This window comes from Corylus avellana, chromosome ca6, assembly GCF_901000735.1.
Source record: "Corylus avellana chromosome ca6, CavTom2PMs-1.0".
Classification (NCBI taxonomy): Eukaryota; Viridiplantae; Streptophyta; class Magnoliopsida; order Fagales; family Betulaceae; genus Corylus; species Corylus avellana.
Genome location: NC_081546.1, coordinates 8561702 through 8578629, shown reverse-complemented (window position 1 = coordinate 8578629; position 16928 = coordinate 8561702). Strand labels below are relative to the sequence as shown.

At 35.7% G+C, this 16928-nt stretch overlaps 1 protein-coding gene across 1 annotated transcript; it reads right to left on the bottom strand.

Annotated features, from left to right (window-relative positions):
* Window positions 1–790: 790 nt before the first annotated feature.
* LOC132184128 (vacuolar-processing enzyme) lies at window positions 791–7477 on the bottom strand. Its single transcript, XM_059597639.1, has 9 exons — window positions 7181–7477; window positions 5233–5397; window positions 5003–5159; window positions 3101–3186; window positions 2811–3010; window positions 2376–2424; window positions 1912–2124; window positions 1526–1732; window positions 791–1133 (listed from the first exon to the last, which is right to left on the bottom strand). Exons 1-9 carry the CDS (start codon window positions 7400–7402, stop codon window positions 951–953), a joined length of 1482 nt encoding a protein of 493 aa, XP_059453622.1. The 5' UTR covers window positions 7403–7477; the 3' UTR covers window positions 791–950.
* Between the last annotated feature and the right edge of the window lie 9451 nt (window positions 7478–16928).

Genomic DNA, 16928 nt, shown 5'->3' with positions numbered 1-16928 from the left:
AAACTGATGTGGCACAATATGATTAGATATGAAATAAATTTAAATTTTGAGAAATTCAATCATGTTGTGCCACATCAGTTTGTAAAAGGTTTTTTTTTTTTTTTAATCAAAACTCACTTCATTATTATGTTAAAACAATCAAATTCTTTTTCCTTTTTGTTTCAAATTCAATTTAACATTCTTACTTTTTATATCATATTGTTCACATTTTATTACTATTCAAATAAAAAAATCACTATAAAACAAAATTTTTTCACTTTTTCGTATCAAACATTCGTACATTTTTCATGCATCAATCAAATCTTGTGGGCCTATTTTTTTTTCAAGCCAATGGCAAACACAGCTTTATGACATTGAGAATGTCTTGTATGTGAATCCTCGTACACACGAACACTAAAAGCCTGGCTAAAAGAATTTAATGAAGGAAAAAAAAAAAAAAACTTATGCCCATTTTTTTATTTTATTGGAAAAGAATTACACACGCTTGAGCTGAAGAAAGCCCTATGAGTCACTGAAACGACGTCAAAGAGTGCGTTTCAATCTTCTCAATAAAGGGAGCAAAAATAGATTAATTTAAAAAAAGATATATTTATTTTCATCTAAAAATATGTTTATCAATGCTCAGGAGTATTTTTGACATTCTAAAAAACCCACGATGATCAAAATATTAATTCTACAGCCAGTAAATAAGCATGCATAAAACAACTTTAAGCAACTGAAGTATAAATTTTCGAACATAATATTGTTTAAATTACGGTATAAATGTAGTAAAATCAGATGCAAGTTCATAAAACCATAACAAGCACTGTCATATTACTTACAATTAAAGCATGTAATTTCATTACAGAACATATTTACGGAGGCAATCATAAGAGCCATTTTTAAAATATATAAATATAGACAACCACATATCAAGTGATCTTTCAAGTTGCAGATTATGTATGCATCAATCATGCACTGAATCCCTTCTCCAGAGAGCTCCAAGGCCCAGAAGGAACTCGGACACAAGCTTGAGCAGATGCCTCAGCCATCTGCTCCTTCACAATCCCAGCGTTGCAGATGTTGGCAAAGGACCTCATGTGTTTCATCCCATATTGTGATAGGGATCCACAATGTGTCTCAAAACTCCTCACCTGCACAGATGATCTTTTGTTTTAACAAAAAAAATTGACGTTTTCTTTTTAAGTGCTTATACAAACTCTTAAATGCTTACTCTTTGACGTGGTAGTAAAAATTATCATTAGATGAAATAACAAATGAAAATAAATGTAGCATTCAATGGTGATTTTTATTGCATCGTCAAAGAGTGAGCAATTGGGAGTAGATTTAACATTTCTCTTTCATTTTTATTTTAAAAGTACTCTTGGTGTAGGCTTGCTTAGAAGCAGCCATCCTTGTCAGATAGCTCAATGGCAGCCAGATCCTGGTATTAGAGGATCCGGCTAATTTTTACTTGAGACAGTGGACGAGAATAAAAAAAGTGTTCAAAGAGATAAACGGACAGGCTGAGGATTGGTAATATTACCAGCGTCTTAAGGCAGTCCCAATCATCAACAAGTGGCTCCCCAGCAGGTCGAACAATGTTGAGCACCTCTGGACCTTTCCCGATTCCAAATAGGAGCTTCCCGATATGTTTCACGCTCTGATCTATATGCATTCTATGTGCCATTGCTTCAAAAAACTGCTTCTGAGCTTCAACTTTCCTAGGAGAGCCTTCTGGAGCCTTGAGGAACTGCAAACGAATTTAGAAAGAGAAGGCCAGGTCATTAGAGACTAAAATTAAAGGCCGGCAGCCTCCAAACAAAAACAATCTAATGACTCATGTTCCTTATAATCAAGTGCTCCTCGTATAATTACGAGTAAAGGGCAAAAACAATAGAGAAATTCGAATAAAAGAGTTGGGGAACAAACCTTATCCCAGAAATGGACAAGATCAGCATCTCGCTGGTTGGTTGCAGATTTTGTACGTGGCCTCAAGAAGTTCTCCTCCACAAAAGTGTAGTTGTCATTCGCAGGATTTGTACCCAAATACAGGTCAAGATTGTTCTTGCTAAGACCTATATCACCATATTGCATGACATGAGAGCCATAAGCAGAATTGTCATTTGCTGTCCTCGTTTTGACCTGTGAATTCCAACATAAGGAAATCATACAATCATATTAGCAATTAATAAGGCCATAGACGGCATCTAGATGCTTTTGATACAACAGACCCTTGAAAACACACATTTCTTGACCTCAGAACCTTGTATTGGCACCAATTGTTGACACAGTAAGTATATGGTAATATCATTGGAAATGTGATTCGGTGCTTTCTTACCCCCTCCCCAAAATCAATTTATAATGTCTATGACAATGCAGCAGTTGATTCTCACCAGTTCATACTGCTGGCGCAAAGTTTCTGTCTGCAGATTGTGTACGTCACTGATCACAAATTCAGATTGTTAAAACTTGAACAAAAAAGTATAAATTGAACATTATCAATTGTATATTTGTAAAATTGTGTTCTTCAGCATAATAAAACATTTAAGCAAAAGTGATAAGATCAAAAGCATCAAAAGCCAAGGAGGGAAAACTGCATGATGTAATAATATCATTGACCAATTAAGAGATGGTGTAGATTTCAGCTAACATCCATTCACCTTTAAAGGTATATATTTTAACAATATTCAATTTTTGGGAGGTGAGTGCATGTGCAAAATCTACTCAATCAAATATGTAGTTGAGAGTACTTCTAGAAACTGATATTAAAGGCTGCTTTCGTTTCCCTTCTCCTATGACATGAATTCCTAAACACATGTTTTGCGTACCTGTCTTCCATCCAAGCAACACTATACAAGTCACCCAGACAAGTTTCATATTCTGGGGGAGGACTAGGAATCTCTCCAGGGCAATAAGTTCCCCAGCTGCTCTCTTCAGCATTTGATGCTGTTGTTGCATAGATATTCAAACCTTCTGGAAGAAGACCCTCAAAGATGCTTCCAGATTCACAGGCTTCAAGATAAAATACCTACAATTTTAAAAAGTAGTCAGCTAACAATTAAAATCAAACCAAAATGTAATATGCCTCAAGAAAATGATAGTTCAACTAGTAACATACCAAGCTTTTATAGGTCCCAGATGCGTGCTTTTTCTTCAAGACTTCTATTAGGTCTCCAGCGTAGAGGTAAGGATTGGTAGGCATCCCTGACAAAAAAATTACAATATGGATAAGAATATAAAATCCATCCGTAATCAAGTCTTCTACAATGAAATAACAGTTTAAACATCCATAACCTAATCGAACAAAAATGTATTTAAGAAACTCAAATTAGTTTCTTCAATTAACTCTTAAACTAGTTTAAGTTTTGACCAACTGATTGGAAACACTAGTGGCCTTGTAATGTAGTGGCCAATTTCTCAAGAGATTCCAAGGCTTATAGTATAGACTGGCCTTGTAATATAGTGGCCAATTTTAAAAGGATTGGATATTAATACATTCAAGGGAGAGTTGTAAAGTGATAAGAGGACAAAAGAAAATATAGATTTAGAATCTTACACATATATTAGGATCATAGCCTCACTATCTTGAATGGTAATCATAGCCAAAACTTTCTTTCTTTCCTTCTCTCTTGCCAGTGGCACAATGTACCATATAAGACAAGAAAAAAAAATTTGGGGCCAGAACTCTTTAAACGAACCACGGTTCCTCTACAACTAGATGGGTAATATAAATTTTAAAATATCATCAAATCATCAAAGACACAGTTCATAAGTCATATTTATACACCAACAAAAATATGTTTTCACATGGGAACCAATGCTAAATAGCTTCAGGTTGAGGCTAGAAGTTTTCTCAGAAACTTTGGGCCCATTTCGTAAAATTTTCAAAACCCCTTTTCACTTCTCAAATGCTGAAAACTCTTTCCAAATATCAGTTAACCAAACAAATTTTCAGATGTGGCCCCCCACCACTAACACACTTTTCAAAACAAATTACAAAACACAAAACACAAAATTAAAAAAAAATTAAAAAAATAAAGCTACAGAGATTCTGCTGCAGGGCCGCCAGTGGTGGCCACCAAAAGATGTGGCAACCAGGCGGTGGCTGCTAGAGGGATTTGGCGGCCGCTGCGGCTGCCTGAGATCTGGCAGCCGGCTGCAGCTGCATCATCGCCACAGTGGCAGCAGAAGTTTTTTACCACATTTTTATATTATTTTGTAATTGTTTTTCCAAAACTCAAAACACTTCTCAAAATTTTACCAAACTTTTATTTTGTGGACTCCACATACAACACTTCTTTCAAATGTGGCTCCAACCAAATCAATTCTCTTTACCAAATGGGCCTTTCTTTCTTTTGTTTTTTGTGCGCGTGTGCTTCGGGGAGGGGGATTGAATTTGCCAGTGTAAACCTTAACTACACAAACCAAGAGATGAAGCCAAGAAACAATCAATGGGAAATCAATAGGGGAGACAGTTTTTTACTTTCAGCTACAAGTTTCATATTGGGCAAAGTACTTATACTGAAAATTATCATCAAGAATTACTTTATCAACCACCATCTCCTTAAGGGCTCCCTCTTGAAATATTTTTCAAATACAACAAGAGTTCAGCCTCTTCCCACGAATTAGTAAATTGGCAGGATTTGTTTTTCTTTTATATTTTTGTTTTCAAGCAAAGCTGAGAAGCACTCTAAAGACTTTGGGGGCAAAGGATGGAATTGAATACGTGAGGAAAATAGTTCCTTATTTAAGGCTATATCAACAAAGTAATTCTTAAACCTATTATATCGTGCAAAGTGAATGGAGTCAGCCTTAACTGCTCTAATCCAACTGCATAACTGCTGCATCTATCAGCAGCCAGATCTATGGCTTGCCCTATCTAGCAAAGTCAGCCACACTGGCTTAGAGACCGACTTCTAACCCTAACAAATGAGAATTGAGCCATTGGGTGAATTTCTACAACCAACACAAGCAAGTTACAGAATTTTATGAGAAATTTATTTCTAAGAGAGCTACTAACCAAGCACTCCAGGGCCCCCATGATCACTATAGTATATGAAAATATGATCGTTGGGACCGCTATCCACAACCTTCCCACTGCCTCCTGTAAGAGCAGTTCTATTTCCAAGGATAACGGCAAAAAAGTTCTCAACAGTAACATCTTCCCCAGTATAATCCTGCCACATGAGAGGGAAAATTACAACTTACAGTATCATCAGTAGGTTAAGACCACAAGGAAAGAAATCTGACCTTTGGCACTCCTTGATACACGTCACTGCCATGCGGGCTATTAATGATTACTCCAGGCCTAGGGTTCTCTTCATTTAAAGCAATGTCGTCATACATGAAAACAATAATGTTTTCCTCTTTCAATCCACCTTGCCTCAAGAGTTGATAAGCATGACAAATATCAGCCTGTGAATAATTAGAAGCAAAAAATGCCTGTTAACAACTCAAACTATAAAATCAAATTACAAACAAGGAACAAGGTCTCTTACTAAACTCTAAACAGTATATAAGCATTCAAACATTAATGATATGAAAACTAACCAGAACAAGATCTTATCACTTTAAAAAGACAATAGGCACTCATTAAACTAGTCAACATAACAGTACTACGCTACCAAGCAAATTATTTTATTTTCCCATCTCAAGATGAATCTTCTTTCTCCAACATTTAATATACATTTTCCTTCATTAATGCAATATTTGTATTCGCTAGAACAACAACAAAGTGGGAAGATTCAAGTTGAAGCACGTCACAACAGGATTTAACGTGAAAAGTCCCACAGAGAGGCAAAAATGAGGGAAGAAAGAGCTAAGAATAATTGTGGGAACCATGTGAGAGCTTAACATGGAATTTAAGAGATGTTGAATCAATATTATCTAAGTGTACCCCACAAAGTGATCTGTCCAAATCAAAATAGAAAATTGCCAAGCAATGGTGAAGGGAGCGAGGGCTGCAGGGCCCTTCCCCCTCAAGCCTCTTGAAGCCCTCAAGTACAGTTAGACTCTAAATTTTCATTTCAAGATTGGCCTTCCTCATTTTTTATTTTATTCATTTTCTCCTTTAATTGTGTTAACTTTTATGAGACAATATTCCCCTCTATTATAACATTAATTTTTTACTCGATTATCTTTTTTATTTGTGTTCTTACTTCTCAAACTCATTAATTTAATAAATTACAATCTATTAACGATCATATTATATGTATTAGTTTATAACTTAATACATATAGGATGAAGGTTAATCAACACTCAATAAGCACTTGTGACATTCTTTCATGGAATGGGATTAATAATTGGGTGATGACTCTAGTCCATTGGGTCTCATTCTTTCATGTCCCACACTTGGCTCCTACGTAAGATACCTATATTGATTTCACGTAGCCAGACCCTCGAATATATACACATAAAATATAAATAACTCTGACACTGTTGCCAAGTTCCCATTATGTGTCGGTGAAGGTCAATTCTATTTTCAATGCTACAAGAATGCGTAGAGCAATACAAGGTCCTTCTCAATACAAATTTATAATCCTAGGCCAAAATCAAAAGATGCTTACTGAAACTGAGACAAAACCAGGTTTAGTCTTGAACGTTGAATTCCCACAGAATTTTACCACTTTAGGCCAAATGCGTACAAATAATGAATCCATAATAATCATTGGGCTCTTAAAGAACAATCTCACCAAAAAAACAATTATGAAAATAAGAAGAAAATCCAGCTATTTGGAATTGGAGAAAACAAACTGAGCTTAAGGCAAAAGGTGAATTTCTCGTACTTTTAGACACCACAAGAACACCAAACGAGGATCTTAAAATCTAAATCAACTACGAAGAAACACGAGCAACAAACTCTCAATACAGAGCTCGTAGCCAACAGGAAAAAAAAAAAAAAAATCAAATCAAATCAAATTCTTCACTCTTCAAAAGAAACCCCAAGTTTTCAGCTATTTTTTTCAAAGGAAAATAAATTGAGACATGAAGTCACAAGGAAATCATAATCCAACACGGGTGAAAAAAAAAAAGAATTCAGATAAGCATAGAAGTTACTTTTTTTTTTTTTTTCTTTTCAAGTCAAGCATACAAGTTAAATACATGTGAAAAAACAAGTTAATAAAGATGCACAGAGAAAAACATGATCAAAGTTGAAAATGTTTGAAATTAATTGAAACTGGAAAGGTAAAATTATTACCTGATGCCTGTAATTCCAGTAGCCATTCGATCCGGCAATCAGAACCGCCCATCTGGTACCCGATGTCCCGTCATCGTTATCAAGAACATCCCCATCACCTCTGCCGAAGAATCTCGAAGCTTCTGAGGGCAACCGGATATAGTCTCTACTGGCCGAGGTGGAACCGGAGAGACCAAGGAGGAAGAGGACGACGACGACGACGACGGAGGGTATGCGAATCATGGTGGTGAGCTACGGCTTTCTGATTGGTTGGAGTCGGAGATTCCGAAATTGAGAGAGAGGGGGGAGATATATCCTGTTAGAGTGATACTCTCTCATGATTGACTTGGGGTGGAGCCATGAGCTTCGGGTTTGATTGCATCTCGGCCATACACGTCATTGCTGGTGTTGGGAATTTTGGCTCGGGTGTGATGGAGGGTGAGGATGAGACCGGTGGGGCCGACAGCCTCTTATCCATGTTGCGTCTTGGCCGTAGATGATTTTTTGTTGTAGACGAAATTACCCTTTTAGTGCTTACGTCTCCTTGCTTATCGGATGACATCGCAGCTGTCCACGTGTCCATGGTGCGGACATGGCGGTTGATCCTGCTAGCTTTTGCTTCTGAGGGTGTAGATGTAGCCGGGCACAACTCTCTACGCAATTGGATTGGATGGTTTATGAGGGGCCCACCGTGGTTAACTTGCTTTTAAGTTATGCTTGTTGATTGGCTGCACGCATGTACCTGTTTCACTGTTTGTTAACAAAAAATTATACAGAGAACAAGCGTTTTGTTTTGTGTTGTGTAATTTAGAAGGAAAAACAAACTTTTAAGATAAACAATTCGTAGAATTTTCTTTTTTGATCATATTTGACGGAAATTTCCAAAACGCTGCCGTCTTTAGATGACACGTGTACAACATTTCTCAAATCTCAAGTAATCGGACCATTGAGAAAATCTTAACTTCGGAAATAATAATGGCATGTTTGTTAAGGATTTTTTTAAAAATAAAAATAAAAGAGAAAAAAAAAACTTTTTTTCTAATTAAATAGAGAAAAAAGGATTACAAGCGAGGATCTTACTCACTTTTGATCTAAATGAACAAGAAAATGGGAGATCTGTTAAGAATACTTCAAAAAATAAGATAAGAACGACTTAGGCACAAAAATTTACATTAAGAGACATTTTCAAAGCATTTTAACTTCAAAAGAAGGACAAGCCTTCTGAGAATAAGGCCAACTGAGCATGTGCCTGAAAAAAACTCAATGATTATACATGAATATTGATTTTTTAAAAAAGTAGAAAAAACCAATACCCATTAATGCATCATGCTTTTTTAAGAAAACAATAATACATCCATTAATAGTTTTTTTTACCCCAAAACAGCATCATTTTAATTTGCATCTTTGACCGCTTAGGTTTTTTTTTTTTTTTTTTTTTTTTTTAAAAAAAAAAAGCATTTTGCTAAAGATAATTGCTTTAATTTTGGCTAATTTAGGAACTTAATTTAACCAAAAGTACTTTGTAATTTGTAAAAAATTAATCTGAAAGAAGGTTGCTATTTGTTTCTTTTATTGAATGAAAACTTGTATGGTATTTATTAGAATCAGAGGTAATTTCACTTTAAACACATAAATTATTATGCAATTTGACAAGTTTCTCGAACTCTAAAATCTTTAAATTTGAACCTCTGAATTTTTAATTGCAGTCAATTTACTTTATTCCGTCAATTTTTGTCATTAAAACTCCTAAAAAAACAAAAGTACCCTTCAATTTTCTTTTTATTAAAACAAAATTAGAAGAAAAAAAAATTGAAAAAAATGTCACAAGGTGCCCAACCATGAGTCACTAAGGGTCTGTTTGGCAAAAGCCATGGCCTAGATATTATAATTTTTATAATTTTTAATTTAAAATTAAAGATAAATTTAAAATTTTATAAATTAAATTAAGGATATAAAAATTATTATCTTACTTTTAATTTTTAATTTTTGTTTAAATAGGACGAAGAGGTTGGAATTGACTGGAATTAAATTTCATGAGTTTAAAAACAAGATAGGAAATCGGTGACAAAGCAAGCGATGCCGACAGGAGAAGAAATTTCTTCCTTCTTTTGTGTTTGCTTTGGCCCTCTCTTTTTCTTATGGCCGCCCTGACAACTTTTGATTTACCCAATGATCGTTACCAATGATAGCAGCACTTGCTTTATGTCAACTTTTGAAAAAATATTCTCTTATCCTTTATAATATATATACATACATATATGATCGTTACTAGGGGTGTAAACGAGCCGAGCTTGAGCGAGCTTCCCGTGTTCAAGCTTGGCTCGTTTAAATTTTACTCGAGCTCGAGCTTAAGGGCGAGCCAAAAAAATCGAGCTCGAGCTAATAATAAGTCGAGCCGAGCCAGCTCGCGAGCTGGCTCTTATATTTAATATTTTTGTTTTAAATTTTTTTTTTAACTTCAAATACTCTTAAACGGCTTAAGAAGTTAGTTTGCATATGAGCATTTGTTTAGCCTGACTAGTCGAGTATGGAGCCTGAGTCAATACAGCAAGACATTTGGTTTCAAAGAGAGAGGATATGCATTCTTTTATAGATAAGCAAACTTGGAGATTGATGTTTTCTTAACAATGTGGGACAAGTTAACATGTTGCATTCAAACTTCATTGGGACAACGCCCCCTACAAAAAAAATATTTTTTTAACATTTCTCTCTCAATTCCCCTTACCAGTCACAACGGATCTTCCACCTAAACTCTCGTTTCCCACTCTCTCACTCTCACTCACCAGACAGGTAGTGATAGTGTTTGGGTCTGTTTGATTCTTCAATAATTTATGCCTTTCGCAATCTTCCTCAATAGTTTCTGCTTGATTCTTCTTCCTTTCGTTTGGATATGCTCTAATTAAATCGAGGTCTTTTTAATGATTGCTCTCTCTCTCTTTGATCACGAAGGGTCTAGAATTTTTCATTCTCTAATGGTTAAATATAAATGTAATTTTAAGGTTTTAATAATTATGAGATTTATAATTAATTATGTATTACTTAGTTTATATATATATATACACACACACTCGAGCTTATACGAGCTGTTCACGAGCTTAGCCGAGTCGAGCCGAGCTTGCTTCGTTTAATATTCGAGCTAGGATTTGTGTTCATGAAGTGCTTCATTTAATATTCGAGTCGAGCACGAGCCGAGCTTGCTCGCGAGACGCTTCGCTCACTTAACAGCCCTAATCGTTACCCAGTGATAGCAGCACTTGCTTTATGTCAACTTTTGAAAAAATTTCAAATATTCTCTTATCCTTTATAATATGTATATTATTAAATTTTCAAATATATATATATTCAAATGTTTCTTACTTAAGAAAAAATAAAGTCACCGCTTTTGAGGTTAGTTTCTTCCCTTCTATTTTGATTTGATGGATAATTATTAAAGCTAACTTGATTTAATTTATGCACTTCATCTTTTTCACCCTCTACTGTTTCAATTTTTTTTTTAACAATACATGAGAAATACAATAGGAGGCCGAGGCAGATCTTTACAGACAAGGATTAATGAAGGGATCCAATTGGTTTTAAAATTAGGATAAAATTATTATTATTATTTTACATTTATACCAATCAGCTCCTGAGAAATCTAAATTCCCTTTTTCTTTTTCTTTTTTTCTTTTTGTGTGTGGCTTATTTAGAGCCCGTATTCATTTATAAAGAACAAGGTCGTCCAAGTCGGCAATCTTACCAAACAGAGTCACAGTATAGGATAGAGGCTCCGGTGGTGATGGCTACTATCATGATTGGTTTGCGTGCATATAAATATTTACAAAGGATAAGGGGTCTAGATTCAATGAACCTGTTCACGCACAAACAATAAGGGGTCTAGATTCCTGATTAATTTCTCTTTCCTAGGCAAACAACTTTTAATTAGCAACCTACTAAGTTTAGGAAAACAATGATTTTTGGTTAGTTTTATTTAATGGGTATTTTTATTTTTTTACTTTTTAAGATGACAAAAATATCATTCTAATATAATTAATCGAATATTATTCGGTTCATTTGAACTAAAAAAGATTCTTGAACTAAACAGGAAGAGTATGTTAAAAGTTACTCATGTATTATTATTGTATAACTACAAGAATGATGTAACTTTTACAATCACAATGTTTTAAAATCATAATTGGCATTGTGATTAATTATTATTGAATTTGAATCGAATAGTGATTTTAAAGGTACCTCATTCAAAAAGACTAAAATTGTGTTGTTGGGAAAGCTTAAAATTCAGTATAAGGATTTGAGAATTACACATTTCTGTTAAGTATGACTTGAATTAAAAGTCATGATGGAACGAGTGATTTGTCTCCTTCTCCAAGTATGAGAGGTTCTTGGTTCAACTGGTTTGCTCCTTTACATATGGGTTTTGGAGTCCTTCTCCTATGTGTAATTGGACTCCTTGTTTGACTTATAGTAGAAGTCTTAGACCAACATGTAAAATAAGAGTTAAGCTTCTATATAAGGAACAAAGCACAAGGTGAATTTGTGTGTGCCAAACGTGAATATATGTGAACACCAAAGGGAGGAGAAAAAGAGAGAATTTGAGAGAAGAAGGTACAAGGGCTGCCACGGTGTTTTCTTCTTTGTGGTTTTTGGAGGAGCCAAAAATAAGTGATTAGAAGAAAATGTGCTGCAGAGTAAGAGAAGAAAATAGAGATCAGCCACCATCTGTTCCAACAAAAGAAAAGTTTGTACATCTGTCTTTTGTATTCTATTTTTGAAATAATCTCTCTTGTGTGATAGTGAGATTTGGGTGTATTGGGACTTTGGGATCTAAATGATTTTCTCTCTACTATTTTTGTACTCCATCTTTTGATAGTGAATTTTCTCCGAATCATCTCCACAAGTGGATGTAGGCTTGTTAAACCGAACCACTTAAATCTTTATGTCGTGTGTGATTGCTTATTTTTGTTATTTCGTTCTTATTTTTCGCATCTCACAGGTCTTGAGAAATAGGATTAATTTTCTAACAACTGGTATCAAAGCTTTTGGTTCGAGTTGGAGCGATGGTAGGTGAAGAAGGAAAGATGGGAATCAAGAAATTTGACAGCAAAGACTTTGGGTATTGGACGGTATAGATTGAAGATATTCTTTATGGGAAGGATCTTCATCAACTTCTTTTGGAAGAACAACCCGACGACATGGATGATTGCGAGTGGGCTCTGCTTGATCGTAAAGCCCTAGCAGTTATCAGGTTATCACTATCAAAATCAGTTCAACACAACGTTGTAAAGGAGAAGACCACAGTAGATGGTGGCTTTATCAAGTATGTATGAAAAACCGTCATCTAACAACAAGGTGCATTTAATGAAGAAATTGTCCAACCTAAAGATGGCAGAAAGGGCTTCGGTGGCACATCATCTCAATGAGTTCAACACTATCACAAATCAATTATCCTCCATGGAAATTGATTTTGATGATAAGGTTCGTGCGTTGATCGTCTTGACATCTTTGCCAAATAGCTGGGAAGCAGTAAGGATGATTGTGAGTAACTCTGTAGGAAAGAGTAAACTGATCTTTGAAAACGTTAGGGATTTGATTCTCAGTAAAGAGGTTCGCAGAAGAGATGCGGGTGAAGCCTCTTGTTCTAGTGCTGCTTTAAACCTCGAGACTCAGGGCAGAGGACAAGACAGAAACTCTAGTCAAGGCAGATCAAATTTCAGAAAAGGGAGAAGCAAATTCAGATTCGGCTAACAACCTGAGTGTTGGAACTATGGCAAGACTGGCCACTACAAGAAGAATTGTAGGGAACTACGAAAAGAGACTGAGAATGATTATGCAAACATAGTGACAGAAGAAGTATATGATGCCCTACTTCTCTTTGTTGACAGTCCCCTTGATTGTTGGGTCTTAGACTTAGGAGTATCTTTTCATACGACAACGATTTGTGCAATTCTCGAGAACTATGTTGGTGGAGATTTCGGGAAGGTGTATTTGGCTGACGGAACTGCGTTGGATGTTGTGGGCCTAGGCGATGTTCGCGTTAGAGTTCACAGTGACTCGGTATGGAAGCTACAGAAGGTTAGACATGTTCCAGAGCAGAAGAAGAATCTGATTTCAGTGGGACAGCTTGATGAGGAAAGGCATTCAATTCATTTCCACGGTGGAAAGTGGAAGGTCAGGAAGGGAGCTAGGATTTTGGCTCGTGGTCATAAAACGGGTACTCTATATATGACGACGAACAGCAGGGATACAATTGCGGTTGCAGATACGGGTGCTGACTCAAAATTATGGCACCTAAGGCTTGGACACATGAGCGAGAAAGGGATGAAGGTACTTCTATCAAAGGGGAAACTACCGGAGTTGAAGTCAGTTGAGTCTGATTTGTGTGAAGGCTGCATCCTAGGAAAGCAGAAGAATGTGAGTTTCGCGAAAGTTGGCAGAACACCGAAGTCGAGAAAGCTAGAGTTGGTACACACGGATTTGTGGGGTCCTGCACCAGTGACATTTCTTGGAGACTCGCGGTATTACATCACATTTATTGATGACTCAAGCAGAAAGGTATGGGTTTATTTCTTGAAAAGTAAATTTGATGTATTTGAGACTTTTAAGAAATGGAAGGCCATGGTTGAGATTGAAACGGGCTTGAAACTAAAGCATTTGAGATCAGACAATGGAGGAGAATACGAAGACAAGAGGTTTAAACAGTTTTGCGCAGTGAATGGGATTAGAATGGAGAAAACTATCCCGGGAACGCCGCAGCAGAATAGCGTGGCTGAGTGCATGAACAAGACTCTCAATGAGCGTGCCAAGAGTATGAGATTGCATGCTGGGTTACCAAAGACTTTCTGGGCTGATACAGTGAGCACTGCTGCATACCTGATAAATAGGGGGCCTTTCGTTCCGCTGAGCCATAGACTACTGGAAGAAGTCTGGAGTGGAAAAGAGGTAAATCTTTCACATCTGAAAGTTTTTGGTTGTGCTGCGTATGTCCATGTTGAGTCTGATGCTATGAGTAAACTAGATGGTAAATCCAGTAAGTGTTTCTTTATTGGATATGGAGATGAGGCCTTCGGTTATCGATTTTGGAATGATCAAAATCGGAAGATCATTAGAAGTCAGAATGTGACTTTTAATGAGTGTGCTATGTACAAGGATAAGTTAAGTGCAGAACTTGGTGTTACAGAGCAAGAACCGAAGAAGTCTAAGTTTGTTAACTCAGATGATCTTTCTAAAACTACAGTGCAGAAAGAGAAACAATTCGTGGAGGTGGAGCTTGATGAACAGTGTTCACTCACGGATGAATGTGATGACAGAGAATCTTCAAGAGATTTACAGCATCGGGAAGAGTCTTATTCTTTAGCAAGAGGCAAAGAGAAACGTGATCGAAAAGCAACAAAGAGGTATGGCTTTGAGGATATGGTTTCTTTTGCTTAGACAGCTAGTAGTGGAGATCCATCGTCTGTTCATAATGGTATGCCGTAAAAGGTGGAGTCACTACGGAGTGGTAAAGCTTGGAAATCAGTAAAATTACCCAAAGGAAAAAAGGCTAAAGGATGCAAATGGGTCTACAGGAAGAAAGAGTCATCAGAGAAAGCTGTATGGTCAACGAGACAGATAGGGAGGCATGGTGTTATGTCTAAATCAAGTCTTATGCTCAAGTTCAAGAGGCACTTGGACTTGAGGGACACTTGTGGAGTGTGATTGCCCTTGGGGGCTAAGGTGGAGACATCCGGAGGAAACACGTTTTGGTAGACTTGATGGGATTCAAGTCAAGGTGGAGATTGTTAAGTATGACTTGAATTAAAAATCAAGGCAGCACCTAGTGGTTTGTCTCCTTCTTCAAGCAAGAAAGGTTCTTGGTTCAACCGGTTTGCTCATTTACATGTGGGTTTTGGAGTCCTTCTCCTATGTGTAATTGGACTCCTTGTTTAACTTATAGTAGAAGTCCTAGACCAACATGTAAAAGGAGAGTTAAGCTTCTATATAAAGACAAAGCACAAGGTGAATTTGTGTGTGCCAAATGTGAATATATGTGAGCACCAAAGGGAGGAGAAAAAAAGAGAATTTGAGAGAATGAGGTACAAGGGTTGCCACCGTGTTTTCTTCTTTGTGGTTTTTGGACGAGCCAAAAACAAGTGATTAGAAGAAAAGGTGATGTAGAGTGAGAGAAGAAAATAGAGATCAACCGCCATCTGTTCCAACAAAAGAAGAGTTTGTACATCTGTCTTTTGTATTCTATTTTGAGAATAATCTCTCTTGTGTGATAGTGAGATTTGGGTGTATTGGGGCTTTGGGATTTGAGTGATTTTCTCTCAACTATTTTTGTACTCCATCTTTTGATAGTGGATTTTCTCCGGGTCGTCTCCACCAGTAGATGTAGGCTTGTTAAGCCGAACCACTTAAATCTTTATGTCGTGTGTGATTGATTATCTTTGTTATTCCGTATTCTTCTTATTTTTCGCATCTCACAGGTCTTAGAAAATATGATTAATTTCCTAGCAACTCTTCCTATGATAATCTAAAGGGATGAAAGCATGAAAGAAAGATATAGAATTAAGGTGTACGTAGTTTGATCTATGACCTACAATGCCTTTTTTTTTACTATGTATTTCCTTAATTTTTTTTATTTCATACAAGATTCTAGATCTATTTATAGAGAAAGAGTTTGAATGTTACACGTCTCTTTTACTTATATATTAAAAATAATAAATTTAATTTACACAACTATTTTGTAACTTTTGTATCTTACTTCTTGTAACTCTTACTCAATATTGAGTTTTTGTTTTGTTTTGTTTTTTCTTTTCTTTTTCAAAAAAAAAAAAAAATTTAACTTTTTAAATTTTTTTTTTTTTATATAGAAAAAAACGACATTTCCTGATACAATTTCAGATCAAATATACTCTATATGTGGGCTTGGAGAGCTTTTTGAATGTCAATGTTTCGTTGTATTAGAAGGAATGAGGTTGCAGCCAATACATTGAAAGGAGCTTGCATATCGTGAGCCATATCTATCATTCACACCTATATCCAATCCTTACAATTGTGTACAAAGATGAAAAAACGATGTAAAAGATTATTCTATTTTACAAACCAATAACCTAAGGATGAAGAGATATTCTTTCAATTTGTATGTGATGTTGAACAAAATGACATTTATTTGTTTATATAATATATCATTACTTGCAATTTTAATAATACTTTTGTTATCCCATAACATAGGTGTGGGAGTGGACAAAAATTAGTCTATCTCATGCAACAACCAACGATGCCAAAATATCTTAGCCAAAGTATGAGCTATTAGATGATTTTCAACTTCTACCATATCAAGATGTTAAATTATCTCAAAGTTTAAGCTGATAGGAATATGTAAATTTAATAACTTAATTATTTATTTTAACATTCTCCCTCATGTTCAAACTCCCTTTTTAGTAGGTGGGGCTCAACTTGTGAAATATTTAATTTAAATTGAGGTCATTTGACAAAGTCAAGGTTCGATCCTATGACCTTTGGCTCTGATACCATGTTAAATTAACAGCTATCCTAAAAGCTTAAATTGATAGGAAAAGATAAATTTAATCACTTAATCATTTACTTTAACATAAGAGACAATACTTTATTTCCTATTCTTTTGAGAAATGAGAGAATCCCAAAGAAAAATACCAAAATTTCACGTAATCCGTTCAGTGTAAGATAATCACACCAACATATCAATTAGAATTTAGAAGTCTTAACTTCCATGATTAAGACAGATCATTGATTCATCGTGATGATATGTTATACT